The 19,758-nt window shown below is 33.3% G+C and overlaps 1 protein-coding gene across 1 annotated transcript in view; it reads right to left on the bottom strand.

The window, feature by feature from the left end:
• Positions 1-19,231, bottom strand: part of LOC106456926 (ethanolaminephosphotransferase 1-like) — a 40,325-nt gene extending 21,094 nt beyond the window's left edge. The window contains exons 1-5 of the mRNA XM_013916305.2: positions 19,163-19,231; positions 15,862-15,930; positions 15,057-15,249; positions 6,503-6,765; positions 5,456-5,567 (exon numbers count right to left, since the gene is read on the bottom strand). Coding sequence (XP_013771759.1) covers positions 5,456-5,567; positions 6,503-6,765; positions 15,057-15,249; positions 15,862-15,930; positions 19,163-19,231 — 706 coding nt within the window. The remainder of the gene's footprint in view (positions 1-5,455; positions 5,568-6,502; positions 6,766-15,056; positions 15,250-15,861; positions 15,931-19,162) is intronic.
• Positions 19,232-19,758: the final 527 nt, after the last annotated feature.

Below are 19,758 nucleotides of genomic sequence, written 5' to 3'. Positions count from 1 at the left end.
CAGCTCTTGCAGGCTCTCCCCTTTAGCATGGACTCTAGTCGTAAACCTAGCCCCGTAGACTTTAAGACTGATTTTGAGTCCCATACCCGAGTTCTACAGCAGCTACCAGTGCTCTAGACTTGTGCCTGTCATCTGCTGACAAATGTCCAAGTATTTCCAGTGGTTGTGCCTTCAGGCTCATTGCCAGGTGCACTGCTTTCTGCTCCTCAGTCCATCAATTAATTTCTACCAGTAGTTCAAAGTGAGCTCTATATGTTTCCCATGGTGTCTTCCCATCGAATTCCTGTGGCTTTCTTCGTACTAGATCACCCCTATTGCTGATACTCATGTTTGGAGTGTGAATTCTCGCAGTACTGAAGATGTCTGCATTAGGGTTTAGCTGCAGGGTCTGATTAGGCCAATGGTTAATATATCCTCCTTAAGTAAAAGACAGTAAATTGTCCTATAATGTATTTAATTCACTTTGAAATTTACTTAGCTTTTCCATTTCTGTATGTTGTCTTTCTCGCAACTGTTGTAGACTTTCTTCTTGTTTCTTTTCTTGTTCCAGTTGCCACTAGTGATGGTTTTCTTGCTATTGCTGTAGTCTCTCTTCTTGTTTTTTCTCATTCTTTTTGTTTCTTTTCTTTTTCCTCCAACAACTGCCGTAATCTCTCTTCTTGTTTCTTTTCTTCTTCCACCAACAACTGCTGTAATCTCTCTTCTTGTTTCTTTTCTCGTTCTTCTTGTCTCTTTTGCTGTTCTTGTATTGCTGCCATCAAATCTGCTAAGCCGTAGTTTGATTTGCCACTTCTTGTTTCCATCTTCTTTTTTTTTTTTCTGTCCCACTCTCTGACACCAATTTGTTATGTTTCTGCTTGTTTGTTAATTTCTGAGGAACTTCAGCGATACAAGTCCTTTCTTGACTAAACCAGTTTATATCTTTCTCGATACAACTTTTAGTAATACACAGAATTTCCACAGTCACTTTAAACTTAAAAACCTTTATAACACACAGTATAAATCACAGTGATTCACACATTTTACTTACGGTGCCTACTGTTCGCTTGACTATCCGCGCTAGTTTTTCTCGCCATGCTTTATACCAAAAAAAGAGGGCATCCTGAAGAAACTCAATCTTCCTCGATAATTCGCGATCATTCGAGAAATTCATCACGTGTTAACAGCGCCTCGTGACTTCTGCTGTCGTAACAATATGAAATAAATTAAAATTACCCTTTTTTCTTTCTAGAATGACTGCAAATTGTAACTGGATACTACAATTGTTAATACTAAAAGCTTTGACCCATATCTAACTAATAATCCCACCATACAAGTTGTAAATCACTCAATGAATGTGTAACTCATGTTACCGTATTGAATGACATAATGCACGACTTGCTTGCAAGCATACCAATGAAAATTTTTTATTAATATAATTATTTTTCATTATCTTTTTTAATATAACAACTTTCTAATTTTTATATTTTAGCTACTTTCATAACAATAAATAAACATTACATATGAAAATCATGCAATATATCACCTACCTGTGATCTCTTGTTTTTTGCTGTCAGTTGCTGAGGAAATTTCAGCCTATGTTTTTAATACTAATGGTACTAGTACATTAAATAATTTTTATTTAATTAAATAATACACCTTAGAACATAAAATAATAACACACACAAAACAAATGATGTCCTAAAACTATCATAATTTATCTGGCTTTCTAAATATGGCATAAGAGCCTTTAAATCTTACCTTAAGCTTGCCAATATGACCACCATGAGAGAAACTTTCAAACTAAGGATGAAATAGAGAATACTCTGTACTGAAAACAATGTAATATAATACATAATTTAATAGATTAAAACTTTGGTTTTCTATTGGTTATAAATAATATAGTACAAGATGAACTACTTTCAATTTGTCATGGCAAATGTCACAATTCTTATATTAGGGAAGGTTGAAGATTCTTAAAAATATTTTCTTATAAAATCACATAATATCAAATTTTGTTTTTGATGCCATGTTTATTTGTATACAATAATAATAGTTTAATTAAATTTTGAATGTAACTCTCTAAAAAGCCCTGACACGCACACTTTCACCTACCCATAGCAAAAGGGATAATCAGGAACTGAATAAATCTAGTTGAGATTATGTGCTAAATTCAGCTTGAGATGATACTTTCTGTACCTAGTCCAATAAAGGAATTTATCTACTGTTGCAATGTATCTTGTTTATTTTTTATATGGAGGACTGTTATGTGACTACCACACATAACAGAGACATTTCTACATTTAGATGCTTTTCTGATTGGTCAGGTACAGAGAGAAGGTACTTTGTGAATGAAGTTTTGACAGTTTTTACATCTCATTTTTTGTACCACAGAGGAGAGAAGATTTGGTATTGAACTTGAAAGCTTCAAGACATGCTAGTGAAGTACTGTCAGTGTTCATGACTTATGGTGATTGTAAAATCATTCTTAATTCAATACAATTTACTTCCTTTATTTACCTTTACATTTTATCTTCTTATTTTCAATAGTCTTACCACTTTGATGACTACCTATATTCTTCAATTAATTTTCCTCTGCAATATAAAGTGTTTGATTTTACCCTGACTTCGACACTCTATCTTGCCTCTTTCAATCCACATGTGACAATACTACAATAACATAGAGTGAGTGACCGAGATTATGTTAAAATAAGCTAATAACTGTCTTAACTAAACAACGTGGTTTGTGTACATGTACAGGTTATGAGATAAAGAAACTTTAAAAAATGGAGATTCACAAATTGTCTCTAAACATTCCATGTTTTGTGAAAATCTTTTAATTTTACCCTTACTTTTTGACCCAATTTTCAAATTCCTTGACTTATTCACATTTTAAAGTATTGTAGTTATATTGCCAAAGTTTATGTTATAAAACATTTTTGAAACCATCATCTTCAGCTAACCTGAAGGTCAGACAAATGGGTAAAGTTCTGGTGTGAGAATGAAGACAAATTGCTTGAACCACATTGAAAGGATGCCCTGCAGAATAGCAGCAATTACTTATGTCAAAGGTGTTGCTATATTATATTGGTAGACTAATTACTAAGTCCCTCTATAACTTGCTGTTCACACACTTTGGATAGGTCAGTGTACTAGCACAAACCTAATCAAACTCAGATAAACTGGTTGTACTATGTTTGGTATTACTCAAATTGCAATTCAACAACAATGCTAGTTAACCCTTTCGAGACGAGTCACAAGTGAAAGGCCATGTCATCTCGTTTGTTGACTTGCGTTCAAAATTTTATTGAACTACTATTTCATGAATTTATGTCAATAAATTTGGTATCAAAGTGTAGATTATAATTCAAATTTTAAAACTATACATTCATCAATTTGTTAATTTAAAAGTAAATATTAAAAATCACAGATAAATATCAATTTTTGTGTGTCTCGTGGTATGTTGAATGCAGCAGTAGTTCAAATTAGATGTTTGTGAAGTCAAAATACTAAGTCTGTAGTTTCATAATAATTATAAACTCAAGTTACAGATATTGACAAGCTAGAATATAAAATAAGGTCTTATGTTTTCTATTTGCTAAGATATTGCTCACGTAATAAATCAAACATAGTGGCACACTGCTCACCTCCTTCGATTTTTGGAAACACTCCCTTATATACACTTACTTCTATATATAACATGAATAACCAATCTGAAACTCAGAATGTCCCCTAGTGGTTTTCTGAGCCTTTTTAATGTACCTAGCACCATTCCTTTGTTTTAAACCAAGATTTCAATGAAGCAGGTTGTGTCTTTTGTCTGCTCAACATTTCATATTTTTTTTAAACTCAAATACAGCTTAGTTACTAAGTTTGATAAGTTATAGTAGAATTCTATGCCATTGATGTAATAATTTATGATTTTTTAGTTCCTCAAAAGTATATATAAAATCTAAACAAATATTTTGTTTCGTATCCTATGCGTGCAAAATTTTTAAAGACTTAGCAACCTACATCAAGCAGTAACCAAGTACAAAGGTCGTAACTAGACGAGGTAATTGTTTGCTTTACTTCTTTATTGACTGTTCTATGTTTTAGGAAAAATAACTTTAAGAACTTATTTCAAAATAGCAATAATCTATATACATATATAATGCATAAAACACAGCCAAGACAAGTTACTTTGTACAGACCAAAGGTCACCTTTATGTTATTTGATACGGTAATATGAGTGCACATGAGCTGTATCATTGTAACTTCTGTATTGTTAGCCAGGCACAGGTGAAAGGTCAATATAATACAAATAATAAATATATGTAAACGTATAATGTTATGAGATTTAAGCTATTTCATCTAAATATTTATGTTTTTGTGTTATTATTTGTGTTCATTCTAGAATGAAAGAGGCATAATTTATGTTTATTTTCTAATTTTTTATTGTGGTTGTGAGATCAGTCAAATTTACTGAACCTATGCAGAGATTAATTACTGAAAATAACATATTAAATATAAAGTTTTTTTATTAAGAAATGTTTGATAACTATCCGGACATTATAAAGATATCACACGTGAAATTTCAAAATTTTCTGATACATAAAAGTATTTTTAATCTTAAAATGAAAATTACTTTGCATGATAGATAGGCAAGATGTGAAAAGAAAAAAAAAAAAAGGCATGAGAGAAACATTGCTTTACAAACTTTATGACTTAATAAAAAAAATTTGTGTATGAAATCATTGCAATGTTTACTGATAAACTGCCAAATCTGGTTAACATTCGCTCAATAACTTAAAAGTTATAGCATGAAAACTATAACAAGCACAAAATGGTTACGAGGTTGGTCCCAGGAACCGAGCCTGGGTTGAAAGAATTAAATCGTTCTTTAAATTTAGCAATTATGCCACAATCAACAAGTTTTATAAGTATAAGATATATATTTAAAACAAGAGTAAAAACAACAAACAAGTAGCAGATGTTTTGATAACATTTTACTGTTCCAACTTAAAAGCTAAGGTAAGAGGCATGTCTTATAATTATTTAAGTAGTCTCTTTTTGAAAATATAAACTTACCCAAACATTTGTTTTAGCATGTAAGTATTCCCTAAATATTCATAAAACTTTCTCCTACAGGTTCATTATGGCCAACATTTTACAAACCTTACAATATAGTGTCTCCACTACGACTCATTTTATCAAAAAGATATATTCAAATAGTCTACTGAGAAAAATCTTCACTACCTCTACTCTACATTTCTACACTACTGTAGTTCTGTATACTACATTTTTACACTAACCATATGTCTACATTAGTCCTACATCTTTACACTTACTCCAGAAATATCTACAGTAGTGCTACACTTTACATTTTTATACTTACTAATTACCATAAAAATATCTACAATGACAGACTTGAAATCTTTATAATTACTATAGCCTTACTATATAAACTATTTTTACACTGCACATCTGAACTTACCATGAAGAAAAACCTCCACTACCTGTCCACTAGTGACATTTAAAACAGGCACCATGAATTTCCAAAATTTGTAGGATTTGAAGTACGCAATCAAATAAGCCACTACTAACATCTATAAAAATTAAAAACACTTGTATACTGTTCACTTCATTAAAAATGTTGAAGAACTTTCATATTTAACACTGCACATTTATAGGCAACAGCTGTAATGGACTTTCAGAGTAGGTACACTAGACATTCTACAAAAGAACTTCTAGAAATGCTAATCTAAAAGGTGTAATGTAGGAAAAAAATTTTTAATTTATAATATATAGCAACAGTTGTTTTTAAGTCCACAAATTTAACTCTGTAACCACTTTGCAACAAAGGCAAATAATTTTGTACAATAGTTAAAAAAAGGTCATTTAAAGTTATTCACAATGTGTAAAATAAGACGAGCTTTATCAGAGCTTGAAACTGATACATTAGTAAATTAATGTATCAGCCACACTGAAAGACAAACGTTAGGAGATATATGAATTTAGTAGACATAAATAGTAAGCTGACGTAAAGTGCTGTGCTTTTGATTTTATATTTTTTACAGTACTATTACATTTTAAAACTATGTTTGTGTTAATGTAATAATTACATTTCTTAATATAAAAAACTGGAACACTACTTGAATGCACTCTTTATACTTGTTAGTTTAAACTTTGGGAGTTCCACTGAAAATGTGCAAGAATGGTGTTTAACAAGCTACTGGAAAAGGCTCATTGCTTGATTATCATAATGTGATTTTCCCCATAAATGTTGTGCTTGCAGCCAGTTTATTTTTATAATGTTGACTGTTGTTTTGAAAAAAAAAAGTGCCTATTGATGAGTCAATGGTTAAACACTAGAACACAACAGTTTTTGCCATCTGGTAACAGTTAATTCTGAGTCATTTACTATTAAAGCATATGCTTTGAAAACATGGAAAAAATCTTTAGATGACAAAGGGAGGGAAAAAAAGTACATATAACACAGACATAATATTAGCCTATTAGTAGAGAAAAAAACAACTCTTACAAATTGTGAGATGTCATAATTCCATGGTAGATACAAGATTCCTGTGTTGTATTTCTCCCAGTGTGACAGAACAAAACATATGTGAATATTCCACAAAATGAAGAAGACACGCAAAGGTCTGCAGCTATATTCTCCACAACCAAATACTGAATACAGGCACATTGGCATGAAGAGGGAGGACCAACTATCTATCCCATGGTCCATGAGTTCCCCAAGTGGTCCAGTGGAGTTAGTTCTTCTGGCATGTTTCCCATCAATTCCATCTGAAAATGGCCATAAAGTGTATACATACTTCTTTTCCAAACAATTTTTAAGGTGCTGTGAAAATTACAAACCAATGTTAGTTTTACCAAAAAAAAACTATTATTAACCTATAATTTCACTGTTTAAAATTTAAGTATGCCTAGGAGCTAAGAGCTAATCTTACACTCTTTAAAGTTCTGTACATATATAGGTGTGTGTGTGTGTCTACATATATATATATATATATATCACAGAGTCTGTAGACTATATATGTAGCAATGGCCAAGATACTTAATAAGTACAATACAAATATGCATGTTAAAAATCAACACTGACAAAGTTAAGAAGATGATTGCCACTCACTTTCACTTGTGTGTCTACCGAAAATGCCTAAAAACATCCTTGTTAAAGAAACCATTGCTAAGATACCAAACCAGAAATCACTTTATCTTTTTTCATCTTGTTTCAGTTGAGATAACTCTACAACTACTTTATCACTAACATCAGTTTAAACCTAAATCCACTCTATGTGTTTCTAGGCAGTGCATGATGTCATTGCTTAGTCATAATAACTAGTAATTTTAAAAAAATCATAATTCTAGTGTAAATGACATTATCATTACCCCTTGAAGCTAGCTTTTTATACAAAAATATGGAGTTCCTTTAAAATGCTTAAGTACAGGGTGAAACATGAATTATCAGTCAATGAAGGATGAACATTATATGATTGTAACATGCAGAATACTAAATGTTTTGTGCACTATGCAATCAGTGTCTGTAGGGAGCCAACCCCTATATTATGTATGAAGTGAAGGAGTAAAAAATAATCAATACACATAATATTAAATTTTATTACACACATTCATAGAATACACTAACTTTCTGTCAGGGGAAAAAAAATGTCAAAAAACAAGTAGCGAAAAACATTTTGTAAATGTAAAATTATGTAGGGATGACAGTGCCAAAAAGAATGCAAACAAACATATAGGGATGATACAGCAATACATAGATCATCCCAACAAGACTTTCAATATTAAATTCTAACATTACACTGTGAAATGCATACTTGATTTTAATATAACTGCAGTTTGAAGTTGTATATTCCTGACTGTTGGTATGCAGTTTGTTTATCATCATATAATGGTCATGTCAGGGTAAGTATCATTGTAGTGTAACTATGAGCCTAAAACTTAAATACAATGAAAACCAAGTCAAGTCAAAACATGTCTTGATTATTACAGACTTTTACATACTGTTGCTATGAGGTCGGTAGAATTTCTTATTATATTGAATGACTGTAGTTGCTTTTTGTCTATTCTCACTTCTACTTTTCTTTCTGGGTGTTGTTCATGTGATAAGTTCACCTGTAAACATTTTTATCTATTTCTTTATTGTGACCTAATATGGAACTCTTTCCTGTATAGCTACATTGGCCAGATGTGATAGTAATGTTACATGAAGCTTTACGTGTGAAAATTCTGCTTCATAGCTTGCAGAGGTGATAACAGAATTAATTGAAGGGTCTGGGGGCTGCAGGCTCCCAACAAGATCAAGAGGCAGAATCCCTGTGTGGGGACAAGTGGGGCAAAGCCTCCACCACACAGTGATTTTAGCAATTTCAGACCCTCTGGAAACAATTTAAATGCCACTGTTTGTAAGATTTTTGGTTATATTTGTTTTCTGATGAAAGCAAAACATGCCTGCCCTAATTGTGTCAGGTTTATTTAAAAAAAAGCTTCCTTCCGATCACATAAGTAATGCTTATAATGGATGAACAGATGTATCTTAGGTTGTTGAAGCTATCAAAGCTTAAAAAGCATCATAGTTAACTTTTCAAAATGTTTACATTTTGTAAGTTTTCAAAGTACATTTACACAAGAAAATTTAAGTTCCTACAGTGTTTTTGATTGGTCACGTCATCTGAACCAGCCAATCAAAATCTTTGTTACATCATAGGATGTTAAAATGGGTTCTTTTGGTGTCTTTCGTTTCTTTCAATCAATATATGGCATGCAGAAGAAATCCAAAGTATTCCACAACAACAGACATTCATACTCATATTGGTTCATAGCCAGTTGCTTTGCATCAGTAACAAACAATCACCCCTCCTTCCCCAAAAAATCAAATTTAGGTAGATCTCAAAAATGTTCCTCTGACACTTCAAATTCCAAATCCTGATTTCTGGAATAATTCAGAATAATTTTATCATCACTGAGTTTGGTAATTTTGCTAAACATACCCAACCTCATCAGTTGTTCATGTGTTAGGGTCAAAAATGCCATTAGTAGTGAGGGTACTTAAATGATGACCTAGGACTGACTAGTTATAAAAAGTTTCAGTAGCTCATAACAAAGACTATATACTATTAATTGCAATTCTTATCCTATAATTTTAGCAGCTCTTCTGATGGAAGTTATTACATGATTGGCAAAATGACTTTCATTTTGAAATCTTTCTGATGAAACTAATATGGCTGTCCCAACTTCTGAGTAGAACAGCTATCAATATGATTCTTGATTGGTCAAGATATTTTATTCAGTGTTATGAAAGTATCTGAGTCTGTTTTGAGTACAGCTGTCCAAGCATAAACAGTTAAATGACTAGAAATCTTGATGGTGGTGGTGTTTTATTTTACATTGCCTGACAAATTTACCAGATCATGTTATAACAAACCTGTGAAACATATATAAAAAATCCTAATTTAAAGACTATTACCACAATCCATAATCTGAAATTAAAAAGTGGGAAGATTAACATCTCTAAGAATGAACAAGTACTGTAAACAACATGCAAATAATACTGGAAATGTGAGATTGAACATATTTTCTACAAAGTGGTGAAAGTTATTATTTTCCTATGCTGAAAATATATTTCCAATAGATACTTACCTCTGCTGACATAATAGCTTTTCTCATTCAGTGCTACCCTCTATATATACAAACTTTTTTGCTCACCTCTACCCTTGACACTCACACATTTAAGTGTGGTTCAGCTGCGTTGTAGCATGCAAATAAGTATGTGACAACTCTCCACCAATAGGAACGTGACAGACTCTCCTGTCACAACTGACTCCCTCTATATCGTAGAACCCAATCTTCCCATTGAGATTAGGTAAAAAAAAAAGCATCAGAAGTGGGGAGGATGGATATTAAGTATGTGTAGAGTTAAGTTACTACCAAAAATATATTTTTAGTGTTGGAAAATATTAACTTCCGGCAGGATATCTTTCCTCTACTCACATAATAGCTAGAATCCTACACTGACATGATGGAGCGACCGGTTCAAAATTTACCTAGATTAGCACCTTTTAGAAAGCATCCAAAGAATGCTAATGGGGTATCACGTCTCTTGTTAGATGAATACACTCATGGGAAACCGCACCACATCTGAACCAGATATACTTTACACCCGTCATGGAAGTATGTATTGCTAAATTGGGCAGAGAAAAGAAACACATCCATGATTGAAGTTATATTGGCTGGTCTAGCTTCTTTCCAAATCCAACCTTCCTGGAAGCCAACTTCCATGAAATGGTACGATGGGAATTCTCCAGCCAACCATTATATTTATTGGCTGGTCCAGCTCCTTTCCAAAACCAGATCTCCTAGTAACCACCCAGTAGGAGATGGTAGGATGGGGGTTCCCAGCTGATTAGTATGTTTAATGTATAGATGAATGTGTCCTATGGTGTAAAGTGGCAAGGGCACATCAGGCCATAATCTGTGGGTCAACTCCAATCCAAAACCAGGAGCATTGTGTATTTATCGTCCAGTATGTGGTAGGAAAAGGGTCCCAATCATTTTTACCTCAAGACAAGGAAGTAGAAGGGAAATGAGTTATGATCTGCCATCCTAGCCAGGGCACATGTGTGCAGATCTACAACCAACATCAGAAAGGGGAAGTGCAACATGGTACTTCACTCAAATACAAAACCAGACAGCTGTGTTTTGGTGGTTGGTTCAACCCCTTTCCAAAATCAGACCTCCAGGAAATGGTAGGATGGGGTTCCCCAGCTTGAGGGGAAAACTGTATTTTGGTGGAACATCTACATTCTATGACATAGGAGGGTTTTACACCATGTACAATGAAAGGACACCACCACCCTACTCTTAACTGAATGGGATTGAGCACATTTAGGATGAAGCCTCCATGGTACACCACCCCAACAGCTAGGAGGTGGTAAGTGGTAAGGAATCCCTTACTCCAATTGTAAAAGGAGGGGGAACAATGTAGTAGAGAGTCTGGAGGAATGCAACACTGGAGACAGTGCAATGGGTCACCACAAAACTCTTTTTGTAAAAGCAAGATAGTTCTGATTTATTCAATCTAGGATCAGAGTGATGGGCAGCAATCCCCTTCTGCTTTATTCATGACAGAGTCCATCAATTGGCTAATAATATGTCCTTACCCAAGAGATCCCATGTTTGAAGAGTAAAACTGAGGATGATAAACACGCTAACATGGAAAACATAAGGAAACAAGTATCCTCCAACAACACTGCAAGGGAGCAGTGGATAATCATGGAAAGGAAGTTATTGAAAGATAGGTAACTGAGGAGTGTGGTAAGGGTCAAATGGAAGTTGGACAATTGGGCATGAAAAACCCTCACAGAAGTATCAGTGTTAGACCCCATTCATGTATAAGTGACTCCAACTGCTTGGAGTCTAAATACAGAAACAAGGTATGAAGATATGCCAAAGCATAGTTATCCAAAGCCTGAGGCACACTGCCTCCCTCACCTGAATGCAATTGTGTCAGAAATAAATCAGCACAGACCCTGATATCTGAAGAAGGAATAAAAAAAAGTGACCAAATGCAGAAGGGAAGGAGAGGAATCAGATGAAACAGGGAATACACATAAAAGGAAACATACTTGTGACACCATATCCAGGAAGGCTGAGGATGGCCTGGAAGCATCCACAGGTGGAATTCAGGTTTGCACGGTCAAGGAAGGGAGATGTGAGAAAAGGCTAATCAAATTGTCTTAATTTTGCCCAGATTCACCAGAGAAAAAGGATGTCAGGTCTGAGCTCAAGAGATACAGCTAGACACATGATTAACTCATCAAAAACTGATACCTCCTCAGCTGAAAGTGTAGGGCCTGCAGCCTGAAACACAGCAGGTTAAAATGCTGTAATATTTGTTGCTACAGAAGTAGTGGTAGTGATATGAAATTCAGAACTGATGTTCAACTGGAGTGAAATTCAAAAAATTAATCAACTACAGTTAGTTTATAAGTGTATGAAATAAAGAAAAAAACAACTAAAGTTGTTTAATAAACAGCACAAAAAAAGCTAAACTCAAATTAAAATTTTTTTAACTGATTCTTAACACTACTGTGCCAAATCAAGAAGTGGAAATTAGGTTCTATAGTGTAGACAGAGCCAGTTGTGACAGAAGAGTGTCATGCTCCTATTAGTGGAGGGTTGTCACATTCTTATTTGCATGTTACAATGCAGCTGAACCACGTGGGAGTTGCAAGGCTAGTGGTGAGCAAAACTTTGTGCATAAAGGTGAGATATATCAAAATTATTACATATTAATTTTAACTAAATATTTGTAAAATGTTTCAAATGTGAAAATAAGTTATTATGCTAAGCACCACAAGCAGCATTCCATAGCAGTATACAAAAGACATCAAAGACAGATGAGTCAAAATTATTATTACTCTGGTCAACAAAAAAGTTGAAGAAAAGGTGATCAAGACTTGATAGTAGATGTTATTAAAGCCATCATCAAAGCAAAACTAGAGCAAAGAGGATGAAATAAAAAACAGGTACCTGATGATGACAAAACCTTGTCAAAATGTTGTACATTTGCTGTTATGTTAAACTTACATTAAAGTTTTTCTTCATTACCCATTCAAGCCATCCCAAGCATTATTAAACAGTAGTAATATTTGTAGTATTAAGTTAAGAAATACTAATTACTTAAGGTCCAAATAGTGAATCCACCTTCTTCATTTCTAGTACAAAGCTTGCCTTTCAAGGATACTTGTCAATATGTTACCCAAAAAACAAGTTATGTGTTGATTAACATTATATTTAGTCACTATTTTTTGGCCAGGCAATATCTGCAAACATGAGAAACTGTCTTGATAGCTGAAACTAAATAGACTGACAAAAACACAAAGAAAATTTATATAAGTATTGTTTTGCTCCTAGCATACTGTATGCAGTGTCATGTATTATCTACTGCAGTTCCAAATCAGTGCCACACTCAAGTCTCAACTTCACCCACATACAAAGTGCTACAAATGTATACTTTGGCACAAATGTACTGTATATATAGAAATATTTTGTTAAGGATGAAACAACAACAAAAAATACAGTTTTAATTACTCATAAGCATTTATATTTTCCTTAGATGAAAATGTATTTCTGATGGATACTCACCTCTTCACACAGATAAGCTATCTTCCTGTGCATCTGCCTTAGAGATTTTCATGCACCTAGCCTTTAGGCAACATCCACCTAAACTCACAAAATTTTTTGCAATTTGCACTACTGCATAATGAGGTTATTATGCAACAAAAGCACTCCATGGTCCTTCCAGTGCACTAGCTCCCTCTATATATACTGTTGCACTCATGAAACTTTATTCTTGATGACGCAAGTGTTAGTAAGGTGCCCCGGAAGTGAGGAGGAAGGATGAGAAGTGTGTGAGGAGATATCTATCAGAAATACATTTTCAGGTAAGGAAAATGTTAACTTCTGAAACACTGAAATGGAGGAGGGACCAGTGCAAAAGGTTAAGCTATACGAGTTCCCTTCAGATATTGCCTGAAAGAAACCAATGGAGTGTGGCACCTGATGGCAGAGGCTCCATTGAGGCATATCCATGGTAGACTGCATTTCATCTCTACCAGGGTACATTGCTCAACTTGAAAGGAAGGAAGAGGCAAACAAAATCCTTGTGTGACAGGTATGGGCAGAAAAGGAACATGGCTGTCCGAGTTCTTGTACACGAGGTCGGAGAACCAATACATATAGTATGGTTGGGGCAGATTCAGACCGTACCTTGTGCACACCTCTACCTTACAATCAGACTCTTGGACCAACACCGGCTATGGGAGGAGGATACAGAATTTATGCCACAGAGATTTGAATGTGTTAAGTGTAAATCACTCCACTCAACTCTACCACAAACTCTTGGACCGACACCAGCTGTGGGAGGAGGGCAATTTATGCTGGTACTTAAAAAGAAGTCAGGACATTTGTGTACAGACCTAGTACACAACCAAAACCAGGCCACCCAAGCAACCCAACAATAGGGTGACAGTAAGTTCACTCTAATCCAAAACTTGGTGGCAGTGGGAATTTATCATCCAGGTTGGTGGTAGGATGAGGACCACATGCATTCAGATTTCTGAAGGCTGGTCCAACTCTAACCCATCACCAGACCACATAGTGTGATGTGAATCTCTCAACTGAACTGTGAAATGTTAAGTGTATGAAGGTGACCTACACTATACTGACAGTGTCACCACCATTTCCCCTCCTACTGATTGGTATCCCTTGTTCTAGCCCCAGCAGTTAGGTCCCAATCGGTGAGGATTCTCCATGATCCACCTCAGAGGCTAGGAACTAGAAAGTGGCAAGGTTCTTGTCTTGCATGATCCCCTTGAAGAGAAGAGGGGGGGGGATTTGTGGTGGGGAGACCCAGAGAAATGCCTGACTACCATCAGCGAGGCAAAGATCCCTTAGGTAGGAAAAAGAAAACCTGGGAAAGGAGTGTGTCCCTATCCAACAAGGCCCAACAACAAATGAGCCAAGTGAGTAGGGAGAGGGTAGAAGTGGTTGAATGAGCATTGTAGAAAAGCCAGAGGAATGAGGTGAAAGGAAAAAAGGAAATGAAGCACAAAAGGATCAGGCAAAGATGTGAAAATTGGGTATTTTATAGTTGATCTGAACCCAATGGGTCAGCCCCCCCCCCCCAACAGGACTTTTGCTGTATAATAACATCATTATGCAGTAACACAAGTCATGAGAAAGCTTGTGAGTTTACATGGGAGTTGCCTAAAGGCTAGTTCATGCAAATCTCTAAAGCAGATGCACGGGGAAGATAGCTTATCTGTATGCAAAGGTGTGAATCATTTCAGAAAAATAACTTTGTTAGATGCAGGAACTAAACCCAGATGAGTTGTCAACTGCAGTTTTGTACTAGGAACTTGTTTATTACAGTTGCAATATGTACTCAGATTGGAACAAAAAACAATCCGAGTACTCAAGTAAATTCTGAACAAGTAAATGGTTTAATACATGCATAAACTAAATCCAAGTGGAAACAAAAACACAACTTGAGTACTCACCTAAAGTATAAGCAAGAAATTGGTTTATTGCACACACAATCCATACCCAGGAGGGAATAGGAGCAAAGTCTGGATAATCATCACTTGAGGCACGAAAACGGTAGTCATAAAAGGCCAACAACAGGGCATTAAAAACCGTCAACAAAAACCCAACAAATGTTAGCACATTAGGAGCTACCCAAAGTGGAACGAGCTACAAGAAAGAGTGAAATATGTAAGACAAGCATGCAATATGAGGTATTAAGTACTTATAGTTTTGAAACACTATAAAAAAAAAAATACAGGACAATTTAACTGCACAAATTTTATGGAAGATACACAACATACTCCACATTCCTTTAATTACAGTCATGAGGCTACTTAACTAGGAATGTACAAATGTATAATGAAGAACCACATCTCCAGGACAGTAGGATATGTAGATCTTCAAATTTATAACTATTTGAATAATTATGAAGTGCACACTAAACACTGATATCTAAATTTTTACTATATAATAAACTGGATTTACATACATGTGGGTTGGTCTTTGATGAAACAACCAACAAAATTCTTTAACTTTTTTATCACTCACCTTTACTTGGAAATCCATTACATAGATTTTGCAAGATTTCAGTCTCGGTAATTAACTCTGAAAATGATTGGCTACAAGCCTATACAATGAAGGTAATGTGAACTCCACTATTCTAATTTGCTGTTTATGAGTCATCCAGTTTTATTTCGATGAGTATATAACATTAATACATTAAAATGATTTGGATTTTATAAACAAGATAATCATTAAAATATTTTGTCTATTACATACCTTAACAATCCAATTCCAAAATGGATGCATAACATAGTTGCTGACAGGACTAGTATCCACTGAATTGTACTAAAAGATGGAAATATATTTTAGTCCATAGAGTTCTTCTTTTGTTGAAAAACATTTCTAAAATCAATTAATAGCCTTTATGTGTCATAATTAAAACCAGAACTTAAATAATAGATATATTAGTTTATATCAAATTAAAATGTATTTTTAATGTACTTGTATAAGATAAATGTTATTCACTTACTGTTTAACTCTTTCACTGCCGTGTTTATAGATAAATAGCTTTCCCAGTATAGGTTTATTTTAAATACACAATAATAAAATTTAAAAAACGGAATATTCCATTACTAATCTCAAATTTCAAACTGGTAAATACTGAGAAGTTTAAAGGGGAACAAACATTCTTTCCTCATAGTGGTACATAATTCCAAACTCTTGTAGCAGTGCCTTAAGAGACGTGCTCACAGAAGTGAGAGTTAACAGATAACAATATAATCTACATACATAAATGTTTACACTGATAATTGAAAGAATCAAATTAGAAATCAACAGACAAGTAACCTTTCAGTAACTTCAAGCTTGTTCAAAACCACGTATCTTGAAAAGATATAACTTTCAATATTTTGATTTCAGTTACATTTGGAAAATCAAAACCCTAAAATCATTATGTGAAGATTTATGGTGTAAGAAGTTTAGAAATATCTTAAATGTAGCAAATCCAGAAGGATTTTCAATACACAGTTCAAGTTATTGCTCTATCTGTTGAAATTTGTTATGCATAAAATCTAAAACACAAACGCAGCATAAAATGAGTAGCTGACTAGAACAAAATTATGTGACATATTTCAAATTATAATAGAGTTAACACATTATTATTGTATTTTGTGCTATCATAGTAGGGTCATGATTTCCAATTATTACTAAAATGAAAACATGAAGATTTTTGATAATTAAAAATAATGACAATATTTTGAAAATTGATAGCTTGAAATTGTTACATCTGAAAACCCACCAATTTGATCCAGAGCCTCTGAGAATTACTTTGCTTATTGAATATTCAATGTCTTGTATAATATCTCTGCATAAGGTAGCCATTCCTGCAGCGAGTGCAGTATCCATGTGTTTTCTTGCATTTAACACATTTTTGTTTATTATCTTTTTTTTAACTTCCCACTACATTAATATGTACAACTCCATGTACAACTTGCAGATGCCTTTCATCAGGCAGTAAATACTGTGTTACATTGGAATTATCAAAAACGTCACACAAATTATAGTAGAAAAAGTTTTCATTTAGACATGTCAATTTATTCTATATTATCATTCATCATTTTTCTTTTTACGTTTTGCAGAACAAGACTCATTCACATAAACATTAGGTGTAATTAATTACAAACTTTCTTGTTAGTTAGAATAAATGTTTTTTAACTTATGCATACCTGCCTTCTTATTCAAATTGTTTATGAATAATAAATAAAAGTTTTTATCATTTCAGTAATAATAAAGTTCTTTAGTATTAATGAACATTTTAAGGTGATTGTTTGAAGGTATGAATTAGCAGTGTATTATTTTTGTTGGGAAAAAATCTCAAGAGTCAGCCAAGTCCAAAAGCTGACAGGTAAAAAAAAATGACTCCTGTAATACATAGTTTTAAATGTGTCCACTTCTTTAGAAATTTGAACAAAATTCTAAACCACTACTAACTGCTATTGGTATTTACAATAAAATGGTCAAATGCTAGGTTACCATACTCTATGTCAAGATAAATGGTTGTATATGTAGTAGTGAGCTGTAAAGTGAGAATGCCCTACACTGACTATACTGAGGCCTTGAAAAGCAGGCACAACTGTACTTGATGACAACAGTTTACATGCTGCTGTGCAATAGACAGCATGAAGGTTATTAATGGTGTGCCAAAAGTTGGTCGTGTACAGTAAAAAATGCATGTAAATAAGTAAACTTTACTTGGGACATCAATCATACACTAACATTTGTGTTAATAATTATTCCCATTAATGTGTGTGAATAAGAACACAGATCCTATATCCTTGATTAGGCAAGATCTTCTCCAATATTTAAAAATATAATATTATAATATTCCAGAAACAAGACTGTATAGTTTTGTGTAAATAAAATTCATTAATTTAAGATCAAAAATTTAATTATCGAGAATGTGATACATATTAATTGAATCTTTAAACTATATAATGTGGGCAACAAGAACTCACAAATCATAATTTATTAAAGAGTTAGTTGGAACTTTAAACTATTTTCTTATGAGAAAAATAAAGGGGGAAATCTTATTGAAGTTTATCAAGAGGATCATTATAATAAAGGCATCTGATTTCTTTGAGCTGTAAATAAAGGAAGAACAGGTCACAAGTTTAAGATGTGGAACAGAAATGAAAGGCTATGCTCCAGTTAAGACAGTTATATTTTTAAAGCAAGGTGATTATACTTTAACTTTTAAGTTTTTTTAACATATGTATGCAATTTTAATTTTACTATTTTCAGTAGTCTTAGGTAAATGACCATGTTCTGTTTTACACACGCATAAAATTTATACAGAACTGAAATTTTAATTTTTTTTACTATAATAAAGTATAAATAAACCATTTAAGTGTTAAGGCAATGTTAAAATTAAATGTTAGTATGTCCAATTAACATCAAGAATATAGGCCTAACTGTTAGTTATGACGAGTGCGATGTTTTGAATATAGCGTCAAGTCTACAGATCGTAACCATAGTAAATTAGTATATAGAACTAGTAGAACCAGTAGATCATCGCAATTCATATAAATTTCATAACAATTACTGACATTAGCAGTACTAATAGAACTACTACTACTAGAAACAAAATAAGAATCTAGATGTTTTTCTTTATTTTGTTTTGTAATTTTAATCTTCTGAGTGTAAATTTGTAATTTAAATTCAAATTTCATGGCGCAAGAAACCCGATTAGTTAGTGTTACTATTAGTAATGCTAGTTTACTACTAGTAGTAAATACTAATTACTAACACTATTAATATTATTAGTATTAGTAGTAACTAGTACTACTAAATAAATTTTAATATCGAATTGTAATTGTTAGTGTTACCAATAGTCAATACCATGGCATAAAAAGTATTAAAAATGAAATTAAAAAAGTGCACCACGGCACTAGCGCTAGTGGTGGTTTTTATGGAAACAATTACAATTCGGTGTTAAAATTTATTTACCTATTCATTCAAAAAACTTAAAATAAAAAACGTGATTAATTTAACAGAGTGTTTGAAAATACAATGTACTTACCTTGTAGTATTCAAATCCTGATAATTGTTCTTTCTTCAAATATCGCCCCTCCGTCATTTTGAGCGACATCTAATAATATAGTATATACGTTTTTGAATATTTATGTAGCTCCAAATAATAATACTCGCATACATTAAAAATAGATAAATGAAAACATTTAATTTAAGGAAACTATATTTCCTTTACACCATAATGTATAAAAATATATCTCATTCATGAAGATGTATCATTTGTATTGTGTAATTTTAGTTTAAATAAAAAATTGCTTTATTTCTTAGTTCATTGATATATTGATGTACCAGACAAAATAAATTTGGAATTTAAATTTTCGCCCAATTTTCTAACAACTTATAGCTGCGTATCACTTGTTTCTGGTATATGATCGTCATAACGTTTAGTTTAAGTTGCGTAGTATTTGAATATATCATGTTTTTATCGTCTTGTAATATTTTAGTATTTATTCGGAATTTATTCTTACTTCAGCTCATGTGCAGGTTTAATATAATACATGGTACAAAAAAGCCACTAAGGTGATATTATTCTAAACTACTTTTGTTCCTTTATTGTTCTCGAAGAGGATAATACCTGTTTCGCCC

Source organism: Limulus polyphemus, unplaced genomic scaffold (genome assembly GCF_000517525.1).
Source record: "Limulus polyphemus unplaced genomic scaffold, Limulus_polyphemus-2.1.2 Scaffold272, whole genome shotgun sequence".
Lineage (NCBI taxonomy): Eukaryota > Metazoa > Arthropoda > Merostomata > Xiphosura > Limulidae > Limulus > Limulus polyphemus.
Note: the sequence above shows the minus strand (reverse complement) of the source record. Positions and strands in the feature narration are given on the sequence as shown.